General features: G+C 38.7%; 1 protein-coding gene across 1 annotated transcript in view; it reads right to left on the bottom strand.

Annotated features, from left to right (window-relative positions):
* The window catches only part of LOC124555716 (run domain Beclin-1-interacting and cysteine-rich domain-containing protein), a 170,947-nt gene that overhangs the window by 28,812 nt on the left and 125,690 nt on the right, over positions 1-16,445 (bottom strand). The window contains exon 7 of the mRNA XM_047129723.1: positions 14,547-14,717. Within this exon, the coding sequence (XP_046985679.1) occupies positions 14,547-14,717 (171 nt within the window). The remainder of the gene's footprint in view (positions 1-14,546; positions 14,718-16,445) is intronic.

Raw genomic sequence — 16,445 nt, 5'->3', positions numbered from 1 at the left:
AAAGGTGTTGGTTTCATGAGTGACTGTTGCTATTACTGATAAAAGAACTTCTTCCCAAATTGATATACAAATGGATGGTGCACATAAAATAACCTGCACTACAGTGAGTGTATCATCCAGTATTGGTGAAACATGGTACATGAAGAACACATTACTATTTACCACCCTATTTCCTTATAAGAAAAAAAATAGTAGCTTATGTGTTATAGGAGCTTGTTTACCATTCTGAGTCCTTGCAAATCTTAATAGATCAAAATAGTAGCTTATGTGTTATAGGAGCTTGTTTACCATTCTGAGTCCTTGCAAATTTCTGAGGACTTAATGAAGTCAGCATCTTTCTTAATAGATCAAGGTTAGAACACACATACAGCTCTGAAAGACTTCACTAGACTTCCTTGTACTTGCCATTATCTCAACACTTTGTTCAAACATACTTTTAAATCAGAGTTTTCACAATCATAGCCAAAACTAACTTGTGTATGAGGGAATATAAAGTTATGTTAAGTACTAGTGGAATGCTGTAAGAGGCAAGCCTTTCAAAGAGACTCACAAAAACACTCAAACAAAGAGGTTGAAGTCTGTTGGAATACTTTGCTAGACATGCTGATTTCAGTATCTGGTGCACTGATTGAGATTAAGGAGTACCTCCCACAAAAGGAGTTAAGTAGACTTCAGAACATAGATGAGCAGATCCTAAATGAGCTTATCCTGTTTATCAAGCCATTCAAAGAAACTAGTAATGATCTAGAATGAGAAAACTATCCAACTCTCCATTTTGTACTTCTCTGATGGAGTAAACTTCTGGATAATCACTTGAGTCCTAATGAATTAGACAGTGATGTCAAGGCAATACTTAAATTAAGATTTAAATGTTACATAGATGGATAGAATGACGAGATTAAACTGCTCTTGTACTACAATAGCGCAACACTTTTGTGTTCACCACATTGTGAACTTTTGATGTTGAGCATTGAAGACAGAGATAATGTTTTCAAAAAAGATGGTGTTCTTTGTGTAAATATTTTTCAGGTGAGTGAACAACACTATTACTCTAAGAATTTGGAACATTATTATGAGGGAAAGTTGCGACAAACTGTGATCAATGTTCTTTCTAGTTGCTCATGGTTCACACGTAAGTACACTAGGCCTATCAATACCGCAACATCCACTGACGTTCCAGATGTATGTGAGAAATTTGGACCATGTGAACAAACACCTCGAAGTACTGTTGTACCTTTCAATCACTGCTACTGAAGCAGATGCAGGGTCAGAAACTGATATTCGTGGAAAGTGGAAAGAAAATGAAATGACAGTACCTTCTCTAGCCTGTTTATTGCATATTCCGGCATCAAGTGGATCTAGTGAGAGAAATGTCAGAGGTTTAGTTGTTACTGAGCATCACAGTCAACTGGGCCGTAATGTCATGGATGACATTTTATTGGTTCAGAGCCACAATGACCTATTAAATGCTTGTGACTTAGGTCAATTGATATTGATACTATTCACATATTAATGAAATATCATAAGGGGCAGTCAAATGAATATGAGACAGATGGAAAAAAGTATTTCGAAAGTAATCACCATAACTGTTAATACATTTATCCCACAGTGATACAAGACAGTCAATACCTTCATGGAAAAATATTTGCTGCTGCCTACAGAGCCATGATTGAACGCTTGTGTGCAACTTTTCATCCAAAGTAAATTGACGGGCACAAATGTCTTTCTTCAGGATGAGGATGTGTAAAGGCTTCCTAGAGAAACTCTTGCAGTATACTTGAAACCACCTCAGCAACATGCAGGCAGGAATTATCCTGCAACAGAATGATGCCACCCATCAACATTCCTGGGCATTTGGGCTGGATGGTGCACTTAAGTTTTTTTTTTTTCAAAGTGTCCATGTACCGCAGTGCAGTAATTGTGGGCCGTGTTATAGAAAGTCAATGGGCAGCAGGCCTTTGCAGTCAAAGAAAAAGGTCATTAATTTTTTTCACAGAGCTGGCGTACCTGTTGCTTCGATTACGCTACAGAAATTTGTTGGGAAACCCTTTCACATTCTCCATACAGTCAAAACCTCCCCCCTTGTGATTCCTGTATTTTTTGAGCCCTGAAGAAAGACAATCATGGTCATTGATTTGCTTCAAGTGTAGAGATGCTCGCCTCAGCACAATAATGGTTCCCTAAGCAACCACAAACATTTTTCCATACAGGCATTGGCTGTCTTGTCTAGTTGGATAAGCCTATTAACAGTTGTGGTGATTACTTTTGAAATAATAGACAGTATACTTACATTTATCCCATCTGTCTCTTTTTCATTTGACTGCCCCTAATATGATATAATACTATTTAAATTTAATGAGCATTTCCAACAATCTCCTTGTTATGCCTAGGTGGGGGACCACTGTCTCTCAGGAATTTCTTAAAGTTATGATAACCAGTGAAAAAGAGTTGTCTCATCACTCATAAGCATCATTAAGTGATCTCAGGCTGGTTTTTAATAAACACAGCTACAAACAGGCATGTTAAGGCAGTCTCCATGGTAGTGCAAGGTAGAATGTTGTCTGGCACAGTGGTAATAAATAATATGCACAAACCTTCCTTGTGAATCAGCCTATCTATTAAAAATGTATCAAAATCCTTCAGTAGTTTCTGAGATTAGCCTTCATATACAGACAAAAAAATGCGGTGGGTGGTTTCAGTACAAGGTGCATATCAATTCAGGCAGGCTAGGAAAAAGTCTTACCTTCATTGTCTCAGATGTTATTGAATTTGGCATATGTTAAAATGAAGGACTAAGCAAGGAACATGTATTTTTTGTTTTCTCAAAAACAAATTCTGCTCCAAGATACAGAAGATGCAAATTTTGGAAAAAAATTTAAAATGCCATATCTCTGGAACAGTTCTAGATATTTTGTTGGTTTTGTTTTATTTGAAAGATAATTGCTTTATGATTACAAAGAAATCCTCCATTTGGACTTAACTGTCAAAGTTCTACTATATCATTTTGAACTTTTTTATAATTTATGGATTTTTTTTTTTTCAAAAATGCCAATCCAGTAAATTTTGATTTTTTTTCTGTTGATTAGTACCACATAGTTCTACATTCCCTGAAAAAGAGAGCTTCCACTTTTAGGTTGAACATGTTTAATGAACAATTCAAATTTTTGTCATACATAAAGCCTGTTTTATTATCACACAACAGGTTCATAAAAATCAAAACCTAGTCTTGTTTAACATAATTTTAGTTTTGAAAGATGAGTAAGAGACTCATTTTTCAAGCATTTTAAATGGTTCCAAAATGTATGTGAAAGGTCCAAGGACTTAAAATTTTCAATTTATACGACTTCTGTGCACTCTGTTTTGTACTGAAATTAGCCAGTCAATGAATTAAAAATGTGTTCCACTGCTTCAATATCTTCCATTGATATATAGTGATGCCTTTCTGTTGAATCAATAGGAAATGGAGCACTTACAATCTTCTAAACATTGTGAACAGGAAGTGAGCACTGATTGCATTGTTGCTGTCCTTCAGCTGGAAACTTATATCCAGCAGCTGATCCATGTGGTAGCATAAAGTTCACTACAATTTTATTTAACTCATAACTGATGCCTATAACCACTGCAATCCACCAATCACAGTCATATACATACAGCACAAACAGCCCCCTTCTCAAGTTGTGAATCTGAATGTTATCCTGCTGTTTCTGAGGTGTTGGCCAAATGAACAAAATTTCTTCTTTCTTGCTCTTTAAAGTATGTGCAATATGAGTTCACCCATCACTTTGAGTCCAAAAATGTATCTTCTGAATGCCTTTCACAGGCGTAGTTTGTTTGGACCATTCTTCCTTTTCTGCTCACGGAATTCTTTGATTCCCTCTTTGGACAAGAGAATGAGGGCTGTGGATGTGTAAGATTTCACAACTCTCGTGAAATCCTCAGCATTCTGAATCACAGCTGTATTTGGCCTGGGAAGATTATGTTTTGTAGCATGGTGCTTCAGCGGGCCTCGTACACCATCACAAGGCCCCTTCCCATGACCAGTAGCACTGTATACGCAGTCAGTTGGCACAAGTGACTTACTCAGTTCAAACAGCTGATAGCGATTTTTAAAATGACTAGGAGCACCATCAGAAATGATGATGATCTTCTCTGCCCCTGTTTGCAGTTGAAGAATTTTGTGCATTGCTAGCAAAGCATGTACTGAGTCATGTCCTGTGACTGCAACACTTGTGGTCTTGTTTTGAAAATATGTCACTCCTGTAAAAATTGATACCTGGTCATTACTCCAATGATACCCTTGTACTTCTTGTGAGAGAATTACAGACCAGTTCTCAGCAAAATCACAGTGAAGCACTAAACATAGTTCTTCAGCCTGTGCACAGCCTTTCACTTCTGCAATGTGTTGTTATTGCAATTTCTTCACATGCTGGTATGGTACTGCTTTCACTGGCAATTTACCACATTCATCAATGAAACTGTCAAAGGCAACAGTTTTCTTAATTAGTTTATTTTCCTCCAATGTTGCATACATAATTTCTACAGAGTTATCTGCTACGCCCTTCAGGCCAAGTTTCTGTAAAGACAGTCCTCCCTTTCCAGGGCAGTCACCACATTCTTGAAACAAACAAGTCTCTCGCTTTACGTCACAGACCACTAATGACTTCACACGCCCAACCAAGGTGTTATATGTCACACGCTCCAGTAAGTTCTTCAAAGTTACCACACAAAGTTCAAAATTTGCACAGTACATACATAAACAGACATCTGTAGTTGGGTGTGGAACTACCCACTTAGGTCATAGCGCATAAAATTTTGATCTTCCAATATGTAAAGTTATATAGTTGCTCTTATAAATTGCAAAAGTTTCTTTATATTGTAAGTCATGTACCCCTTCACTTTCGCAACTTTCTGACCTTCAACTTGTACAGTTATAGTGTCTTTTTTGTTGGCACTCTGGTGAGAAGAGTCCCATTTATCTTCCAGATAAAATGACTGCACTATTTGAACTTGAGTTGCTTCGACAGGGTGACCATAATAGGGATCTGGTCTTCCAAAGACTCCTTTTACAGACCTCACATTTCTTGATTTGTCTCCCATGTACTTTGATACTGATGTAATGTGCTTCAAAATTGTTTTCTTTGAAAATTTCTCTGGGATAATAGTTAAAACTTGCACCTTTTCACTGTAGGATGCACAATATTCAACAGCTGAATTGAAATTTGTGAAAAATTCCTGGAAAGAGATGCAAGAGTGCTTTGGTTCATTTTTTCTGAAGATGAAATTTCTACTTTGAAGAGTGTGGTCAGTTTTGCTGTAGTGTATTGATCTACAGGTTTAGTAATTTCTCTGCACTTTCTTGAGGCATAGAGCTTATGACTCGACTTCACTGACCACAGTTTCTTAACAGGACCAATACCTACCACTGTAGTTGATTGATTCAGGTTATTTACGTCTTCCTCTACTGATGCAAAATCTCCATCATCTGCACCATGGGAGGCTTCACCTTGTTCAGATATTATAAATGTTGTTATTCTGTCAAAACATTTAGAACACAAAGAGTCGTCACTGGAAACATCTTCACTTTGAAACAGAATCTTCAAATGAGAAAACTTATTCCCAACCTGAACAAAGTCTGTTTTTTTGTTTGTCTTTTATAGCACTCTTTTATGGATATGCAAATAGTCAGCACACTTCACTCTCCCATGACCCCAGTCAGGAGACTTTTCAAACAGTCCTTTTCACAAAACACACTGCAACTGTGTCAATTGGAAAACTCCTCATGAAAACACAGAACTCACTGGATGGTCTCAGATTTCTTCGAAGCACCTTCAGTAAACAAATTAGCACTGAACAACACAGAAACCTGCAATGAACAACCACTACAAAGAAACTACAATGAAGTGTAAGAATATCTGCAACAATGAAAGTGAAAAGAAATAACTGCAACAAAGAAACTGATAGGAAATAACTGCAACAAACACAATAGAAATAAACACTGTAACAAAGAAATTAGTAAGAAACAACTTCAGTGAAGACATACATTACCCTTGGGGGGGGGGGGGGGGGGGGGGATCGGAATAAGACGTGTCCAACTTAAAAGTGGAGGCTCTCCTTTACAGAGAATATAGTACAACACAAAAAAATATAACTTTTCTGGATTGGCATTTTTAGGAAAAAAAATCTGTAAATTATAAAAAAAAATTCAAAAGGACTTTGACAGATATGTCCAAATGGAGGATACCATTGTAATCATAAAGCAATTGTCTTTCAAATAAAAAAAAAACTCTAACAAAATATCTAGAACTGTTACAGAGCTACAGCGTTTTAAAATTTTTTCCGAAATTAGCACCTTTGAGATGGTGTTCGCAGTGTCATCTCGGGGCAGGAATTTGTTTGGAGAAAACAAAAAAATATATATTTCTTACTTACGCCTGAATTTTAACATATGCTAAATGCAATAACATCTGAGACTATGAAGGTAACCCCCCTGCCTGAAGTGATACGGATTGTGCCATAGATAATCGTCTTGCCCAACTGTTGTGTATGTAGTGACAATGCCACAAGTATGTGGTTACACTTATGAACTTGTGTACTCACTCCCCTTTCTACACTTGTACAGTCCACTTGTACCCAACAACAAGCTCAAGTGACGAGTTTTCAGTTTACTGAGCAGTGGTAGCGAGTGTCGAGTTTAGTCTCCATGCATACGGTGACACCCATTGGTGAGTTTAAAGTGAGAATACAGATCTCATTTCTGGTCTCTACTTGGCACCACACAGGATTAGAGCATCTGAATGATGTTCTACACCAGGATTTCAGCTATCTCTCATCATACCCAAAAATGACAAATATACTTCCCATCTCTCCCACAAATGTATTCTGCCACCCTCACAACCTATGCAATATCCTTGTCCGTCCCTATTCCACCAGTGGTCCAAACATCTTGCCCTATGGCTCATATCCCTGTCCCATATATCTTCCCACTACTACCAACTCCAATCCTGTCACAAACATTTCCTACCCCATCAAAGGCAGGGGCACCTGTGAAAGCAACCTTGTGGTCTACCAACTTATATGTAATCACTGTGTGGCATTCTACATGGGCATGACCACTAACAAGCTGTCTGCCTGAAGGCTCATCACCAGAATGTACCCAAAAGACAGCTGGACCACCCAGTTGCTGAGCACGCAGTTTAACACAGTATACTCGACTTCAATGACTGCTTCACAGTCTGTGCTATCTGGGTACTTTCCGCCAACACCTTCTTTTTTGAATTGCGCAACTGGGAACTTTCCCTGCAACTCTCTCATAATCCCTCTGGCTTCAATCTTTGCTAGTCCCTGTCCTCCACTTGTTTCTATTCCCTGCTCTGCTTCCACTACAGCCTCACACATGCCTTCTACCCTCCCCCCTCATCCACCAGTGCACCCACATAGTCCTTTCCTCTTCTCTGCCTGTCCTCCCACTAAAACACAGCCTCCAGATGCTGTACTTAGTGGCAGCCCACCATCATGTCCCCTCCATATCCCTACACACTCACACAGGCAGTACTGCAGCATCTCTGTCCAACCTCCCTTGTTATCCCTCCCCCTCACCATTTCACATCTCTTCCGTATGCCCACTATCCACCTCAACCAAGATTACTTACTCAGTCGGGGTTCAGTGCCCGGAGGTGACAGTGACAATGTGTGTGTGACTTGTGCATGAGTGAACATGTGTCTACATTTGACGAAGGACTTGGTCTGGTAGCTTTTCCAACAGCCTACTTTTAAACGTACCTGTCTGCTGCTCAATGCTTCCTCTACATATCTTTTTAATTTTTGTTGTTGTGGTCCTCAAAAATGTTTAAATGTGTGTGAATTACTACGAGACCAAACTGCTGAGGTCATCGGTTCCTAGACTTACACACTACTTAAACTAACTTATGCTAAGAACAACACACGCACCCATGCCCAAGGGAGGACTTGAACCTCTGACAGGAGGGGCCGCGCAATGAGTGACATGGTGCCTCTAACCTCTGAAGACTGGTTTGGTGCAGTTCTCCAAGCTAGTCCACCCTGTGAATGTCTCTTCATCTCTATATAACTGCTGCAACATATGTTTATTTGAACCTCTTTAATGTATTCAATCCTTGATATTTCTACAATTTTTATGCTCCACATTTCCATCGATTATCAAACTGATTATTCCTTGATGCCTCACAATGTGTCATATCAACCAACTCCTTCTTTTAGTCAAGTTGACCCAAAACTTCATTTTTTTCTCTATTCAGCTCAGTGCCTCCTTTTTTGTTACTCAAATCACCCATCCAATCTTCAGCATTCTTTGACAGCACCACATTTCAAAAGCTTCTATTCTCTTCTTCTCTGAAATGCTTACTGTTCACGTTTCACTTCTGTATTAGGCTAAACTCCAGACAAATATCTTCAGAAAAGACTTCCCAACACTTAAATTTATATTAGATGTTAGCATATTCCTCTTTTTCAGAAATGCTGTTCTTGTTATTGCCAGTCTGCATTTTATATCCTTTCTACTTCAGCCATTATGAGTTATTTTACTGCCCAAGTAGCAAAACTCATCTAGTACCTTTAGTGCCTCATTTTCTAATCTCATTCCCTCAGCAACTACATCCGTCCTCTGCAATCCACCTTACTGTGTGTGGTGGAACATACTTTGTGTACCATTGTCACTTTCCCCCTTTTCCTGTTCCAGTTGCGTATGGTTCATGGGAAGAATTATTGCTGGTAAGTCTGTGTGTAGTCTCAGATCTCTCAATTTTCTTTTCATGGTCTCTTTGCAAGATTAACATAGTAGGAAGCAATACACTAGTTGACTCTTCTAAGAACATACACTCTCAAAACTTTAACAGCAGACCATACTGTGATGCAGAATGCCTCTCTTGCAGTGTCTGCCACTGGTGTTGGATGAGAATCTCCACGATGCTTTCACACTTGCTAAATGAACCTTCAATGAAACAAGCTGCTCTTCTTTGGATCTTCTCTATTTCCTCTACCATTCTTGTCTGGTACGGATCCCAGACTGATGGGCAACATGCAAGTATTAGTTGAACAAGTATTTGTAAGCCACTTCCTTTGTTGATGGACTACATTTCCTGAAGACTGCTCCAATGAATCAAGCCTGGCATCTGTCTTACCAGTGATTAATTTTACGTGGTCGTTCCACTTCAAATCACTCTGTACACATTCTCCTAAATATTTTTTTGGAAGTAACTGCTTCCAGTGACTGTTCTGCAATCATGTAATCATACAATAAAGGGCCTTTCTATCTATTTGTTTATGTTGAGTGTCAACTGCCACTTCCTGTACAAAGTGTCAATCCTCTGCAGCTCTTCATACATTTTGATACAATTTTCTAGTGTTGTGACTTCTCTGTATACAACAGCATCATCCACATGAAGCCTCATGGAACTTCCGAAGTTATCTACTATGTCATTTATATACAGGGTGATAAAACATTGTGTTGAATATTTTGGGAGGTGGTATTACCCACCAAAATCAGGACAAAAAAGTACAATAAACATGGGTCTGGAAATGCATACTTTCTGAGATCTGTATACTTGTTCACAGGAGAGCTTCAACCTGATATCCATTCATGACACTTGCTGCAGGAAGTGCTCAACATGATGTATGTCCATGGCAATGAACCCCTCTGCCCTTTGCCGTAAGGAATCACACACTCTTTGAAATACAAATGGTGGTTGTTGTAAGTGCTAACATGCATTAAAGATGTGATCCTGTAGTGTCTGGATATCACTGACTGGTGTGGTGTAGACTAATGCCTTCAAGTATCCACATAACCAAAAATCTAGGGAACTGAAGTCTTAGGAACAGGGAGACCAAAGTGTGGGGAGCTCCCCGGCCAATTCAATGGTCCTGAAACATCAGCGTTAGATGCCCATGTGCACTGTGAAGGAAATGTGCTGGCACACCATTATGCATAAACCATACATATAGCCTTGCTGACAAGGCACATCCTCCAACAACTTAAAGGAAGCATGTTAGTAAGCAATTGGTGATAGTGAACCCCATTTAATATTTGTGGTAGGTCCCAGTAATTTATCATCCATATGTTGATGTAGAAACTATGTTGATGCCCTCTTTCTGCAACTGCATAGGGATTTCCATCAGTCCACAGATGCTTGTTATGAATGTTCGAAACGTCATCTCTTCTGCACCCCACCTCATTGGTAAATAAAATATGTCACAGAAAGGAGCCATTGATGGAACTGCAATCTGCTATGGTGATGATCTGGCCTGGATGCACTGAACATGGTATGGGTCCAGCAATTATTCATGTATTACTGCCCAGACAAGAGCTGGTTCATGCCTTATGTTGCTCTGAGGTATGTGACTGACCAAGGCCATCCACAGTTCGCCCTGTGGGATCCTAGAGAACCTATGTCCTTAAGATGCTTCAAATGGTGGCCGAACATTTTATTGGATGGTACACATGGATCTTTTTCTGTGTAGAAGGCATGGACTCAGAGGCTACTTCCATCTGTTGGCCCATAGCAGAAAATCATAATCCCCACATCACTTGTGGGGTAATATGCTTCCATTGCTAACATGTGTACGGGAAAATAAAATGACTGACCATTCGTCTACAGAACAGTACAGGCATCACAATAACAGTAAACATAACAATTAAGCCATTTTTGTAAGTATAGATACAGCACTACATTACATAGCCAGCATTGCAAGTATTTTACTGCACAATAATGCACACTAACAAGACTGAAACTAAATTACCTACAACAAAACTCAACTGCCTATAGACTACCCAATGCTAAGACTGATGTGTACACTAGAATATGTCATCAATACAATGAGACATGTACTATAGTGAACCCTGCTGACAGATAACTGAGGCAACCTCTGTACCCACACAGTATTTGTTTCCTTGATGTTTACCTTGTCTGTAATGGAGGCAGACATATTCACAACCTAACACCTTTAGCCACAATGGACGAGTGTACAGATCTCAGAAAGTATGCATTTCTCGACCCATCTTTACTGTAATTTTTTTCTTGTTTTGATGGTTACTACCACCTATCAAAATATTCAACACTTTTTTTAACACCCTGTATATTGTGAAAAGTAATGGTCCTATAACACTCCCTTGGTGAAGACTTCTCTCTGTTCAGAATGAAATTGCTGTGTTCTTTTTGCTACAAACTCTCCAATCCAATCATACAGTTGCTCTGATATTCCATACACTCTTATTTTGTTTATTAGGTGGCAGTGCAAAACTGTATCAAATGCCTTCCTGAAGCAAAAGAAAATGGAGTCTATCTGGGTACATGTATCTACTGCTTTCTAGGTCTTGTGGATGAACAGTGTGAGCTGGATTTCACATGATCATTGTTTTTAGAACCCATGTTGATTCCTCAGAAAAGTCATAATACACTAGTATTTTAAGACATATTCCCAAATTCTACAACAGACTGCCATCAGAGATAAAGGCCTACAGTTTTGTGTGTCTATTCGATGTCCCTTATTGAAAATGAGAATGACCTATGCCTTTTTCCAAACATTAGGAACACTTTGCTCCTCTAGAGACCTACTGTACATTACTGCATACTCCATGCAGAATCGAGATGATATCTAATCAGGCCAATGGACTTTCCTCTGTTGAGTGATTTCAATTGCATTTTTACCCCATGGTTACTTATTTCCATATCTATCACTTTGTCTCTTGTGCAACAATTTAAAGGAGGAACAACAGTATAATCTTCTTCTGCAAAACAGTTTTGGAAAAAGAGATTTAATACTTCAGCCTTTTCTGTATCATCCTACACTTCAATGTCACTAGGCCACAGAGTATCTGGACAGATGGCGTCAATCAGTTTACTGATTTAACATAACAACAAAACTTCTTAGGATTTTCTGTCAAATCGGTAGAATTTTACTTTCCAATTCATTGAACGATTCAAGCATAGTCTTGCTTACACTAATTTTGGCTTGATTTAGTTTTTGCTTGTCTGTTAGGTTTTGGCTATGTTTACACTTGCAGTGAAGCACTCTTTCCTTTCATGACAGCTTTCCAGCATGGTGGGTCTTTTCCATCCCTCACAATTTTGTTCGGCATATACTTGTCTAAAGAAAAACATACAATGCTCTTGAACTATGTCCATAGATGCTCAACACTGTGAGGGCTGGAGATTAAATTTCCAAGCTGACCACTCAAGTAATCTGAAATCTGTTTGTCACTCTTGCTAAGCATAAATATCTTCTACGCTTTCTTTGTATTCCTTTTTATACCTGTTTTACACTAATTGAGTTGAAAAGTTTGAGTCTGCTTGTCACCAGCATATCTAAGATGTTATCTTCATGAGTCGGTTCTCTGATTAACTTGAAGATGTTTTTGCCGAGGCTGTAACTTTATGTAATACGAGGGTAATCCCAAAAGTAAGGTCTCCTATTTTTTTATAAGTACATAGACCTGTTTATTTCTACAATGGTTTACATCAGTTTACAGCTTGAACATTTAGCTATTTTTCGACATAATCAACATTTCTGTCGATTCATTTTTGTAGACGCTGTGGCAGTTTTTGTATGCCCATGTTATACCACCTCGCCGCCATGCTGTTTAGAAAGTTATGAGCCTCTTCTTTCACCCTGTCATGGGAGCTGACGTGCTTTCCGGCCAAATGTTCTTTTACCTTGGGGAACAGGTGATAGTCACTGGGTGCCTAGTCAGGACTATAGGGTGGATGGGTGATTATGTTCCACTGAAACTGTTGCAAGAGAGCAACGGTTTGCCGAGCGATGTGTGGGCGAGCGTTGTCATGGAGAATGTGTACGCCCTTGCTCAACATTCCTCTTCTTCAGTTCTGAATTGCCCGTTTGAGTCTCACAGTACCTGTCAGCATAAATTGTGGTCCCAGTGGGCATAAAGTCGACCAATAATACCCCTTTCTGATGCCAAAAAACGGTTGTCATGACTTTACTGGCAGACTGTGTTTGTTTAAAGAAGGATGCTGCCACTGGCATGATTGTTGCTTGGTCTCAGGTGTAAAGTGGTATGCCCAGGTTTTGTCACCCGTGACAATTGAGTCCAGAAAGTTGTCCGCTTCGGCTGCAAGGCAGTGAAGAAATGCGCGGGAAGCATCAACTCGTTGCCGCATGTGGTCCTCAGTCAGCATGCGTGGCACCCATCTTGCATACACCTTCCGGTAGTTCAATGTTTCCGTTAAAATTCTGTCAGCGGTGCTTTGAGAAACCTCAGGAACCAACGTGCAGAGATCATCCAGGGTGATCTGCTGATCTTCATGCATGCTTTGCTCAACCTTCAACACTGTCTCCTTAGAAACTGATGGTCTCCCGCTCCTTTGTTTATCGTGAATTTCGGTCCAACCAGCTGCAAACTCTCTACACCACTTACAAACATTTTTGACATCCATGCACGACTCACCATACACTTTTGTCAATTGGTGATAGATTTCAATTGGCACAGTGCCCTTTACGTTTTAAAAACTGAATAACTGTGTGCAATTCACACTTGGCGGTAACATCCAATGGGAGCTCCATTCTCAATGGCTGCCAAGCCAAGACTGAGTGCCTCAGTGCGGCGTGCTCATGTTTACACACAGCACGTGAAGCACTCTTCAATAACAGTGTGATCAACTGCCACACAAACACAGTTCTGTACTTATAAAAAAAAAAGGAGACCTTACTTTTGGGATTAGCCTCATATATAAACACTCAGTAAATGGAAGGAACAACATTTGGTAACTAAATTTGACAAAATGTCTCATGTACCTAAATTCAGATACCTAGGGGAAATTGGCTCACCTTTAGGATTAAGTTGCAAAGTAACAAAGAAACTGTCTCCTTATTACTAAAACCCTACACAATCACCTTGAATAGATGTAACAAAAGAAATCATTATTCTGAAACATTAAATTAACTGAAAACATTATATTTTAGGTAATTTGAGGCAAATCACTAATTCAAAACAGAGAAAATCAACGAAGAAAAATTATAGGGAAAAATTTTTGGCTCAGTCTGCTTAGGAGGAATTTGGAGGAAAAGGTAATTTCAGAAATTATACAGCATATTGAGAAAATGTCTTCGATTTCAGGTAAATATGATTAAAATTTTGTGGTCACATTCTCAGAATGAATAACAATAAGCTGACGAAAAGAATTCATGTCTTGCCATCTCAATGAGAGTTAAAAACAACTGGCTGCTGGAAATTGACAGAGGTTTTCAGGAAACTGGCATCACTTGTTACCTGGCAATTCTTGTGTTGACAACCTGTGAGTGATCGAAGTTCAGTCTGCTGATAATGTCCATTCTTGCACGCAAATACGTATTACAAATTATTATTACTTTAATTCAAAGACTAATTGGTATCGGCATTACAGTTTCCTCTATGTTTTACAAACCATATAAAATATAACAGCTGTAAAACTAGCATATATACTGAGAGAAATGAGCTTAAGTTCTCTATAAAGCTGTTCAAAGCAAAATACTGAGCAAAACTGTTAAAAAATCAATGTATAACTAATATAACTACTTGCCTGATATGTTGAGTCCACATCAAATGGGTATATTACTTTGGGATTATTGCAGACTTCACAGATGAATCCTTTCTGACTGCAAAGCCAGCAGTTTAAAACATGCTGTCGCCCAAATGAAACAACACGCTGCAGTAATTGTGCAAGAGAACCTGATGGAATTTGAAAGAGATCCTGAAAAGCAGAAAATGTTTTAGAACGCAAACAGCCAAATTGAGAGAAACACTTTTTTGCCAGTATATAATATTATCAAAATATGTAAAAGTACGCCTGACTAAAAAAATCTTTGTTTTATTTCGTAGTTGATTATGAAATAGAACCAAGATACAGAATACAAAATTTTAGCTACAAAGTGATATTGCCCCCCATCTGCCCCTTGAAATCTTGGTGTTGATGATGGACTCATCAGTAGCATACCCCAAGGTCTAGATTAGATCCAATTGATAAATGTTACAGCCCTCCCTTGTATGGAAACTACAAATTACACCTGAATCGGTGATCATTTTCTGATGTTGCTCGATTAATTGCAACTTATAAATGTCACAGCCTTCCCTAGTATGGAAACCAGGAGCCGTACCTGGATTGGAGGATTCTTTTCTGACACTGCAAATTAGCCTTGATGGCAGTGAAAGGCATCTGACATAATATTGACCTTGACTCAAGTCCCTGATGACCCACGGGTATTGTGAATTGGTATCTAGCCACAACCATACACTTCTGTTATTACCATCTGCACTTGTTGGTGAAGAGAAACCAACACTTTTGATCGAAGTTCCATTCAAGATATTTTGTTGCCAACCTCCTTCATAGACTAGAGTGGAGGGGTTTGTTCATAAAGGGCGTTTAGAGGCCAATTTGATCATATGGAGGAGGTTACCTACTGTTCACATCAATAAAGTCCTTCCAGATGTCCCCCAAAAGGCAGTATGGAGTTAATTTTCATTCTTCTCACGGTACCTACAAACCGTAATTGACAGGTACTGATCATAATCAAAAACTTGTTGACAATGTTATAGAGGCATTCGACATGGAAAAATCAACAACTGGGATATTTCGTGAGCTGTCAAAAGCTTTTGATTTAGTTAATCTTGAGATATCAATGAGGAGTGACATAGTCACTGTAAAGCTGACAGCGTTCTAACGCTGTGAAATGTTTGTAAATGACACGACAGTCACTGAGTACAAGAATTTGCTTATTCAGTTACTGGTTTTGATTGTTTTTATAATCTTCAGATTAATCTAAATACAGAAATATAAATATGTTATAAAAACTGTGCTTATTGGTAGGCTATCAACCATAATCAGCAGTGTCGTAATACACAAAGATTGGAACGTTGGTAAAACATACCTGCCTCCATGAAGTTGACAGATGAAGCAATTGAAATATGTAGCCGTAAGTGGCATTGTCACTTGTGAGGGGTTGCTGTAAATAAATGTATGTGCCATGTGCAGTACAGTTAAGACAAATGATAAAAATGTCATGAGTACAGCAGACATACCAAAAACAAATCTGAGTAACCCCTGGCAGCACAGGGCCAAGAGATAATGAAAACGATTAGACTGAGGAATAAAATTAATAAAAGGTCCAAGGTTAAACAAAAGTATGATGATGAACTATTGTTAAAATTACAACAGATAATACCTAGAAGTAGTCTGTAATACGTACAATACATATTTTGATATGCTGCTTTCAATTCACTTATTTGTGGATTGTACATGCTACAGACTACTTCTAGACACTATCGATTATAATTTTTAGTTCATTATCATACTTTTGTTTAGCCTTGGAGCTTTTATTAATTTTATTCCTCAGTCTGTCTATTTTCATTATCTCTTGGCCCCTTGCCACTAATGGTTCCTCAGATTTGCTTTTGGTACACCTGCAATGTCCACGACTTTTTT

Source organism: Schistocerca americana, chromosome X (genome assembly GCF_021461395.2).
Source record: "Schistocerca americana isolate TAMUIC-IGC-003095 chromosome X, iqSchAmer2.1, whole genome shotgun sequence".
NCBI classification, from domain to species: Eukaryota; Metazoa; Arthropoda; class Insecta; order Orthoptera; family Acrididae; genus Schistocerca; species Schistocerca americana.
The sequence above is the reverse complement of the archived record's forward strand: the minus strand, read 5'-3'. Positions and strand labels throughout refer to the sequence as shown.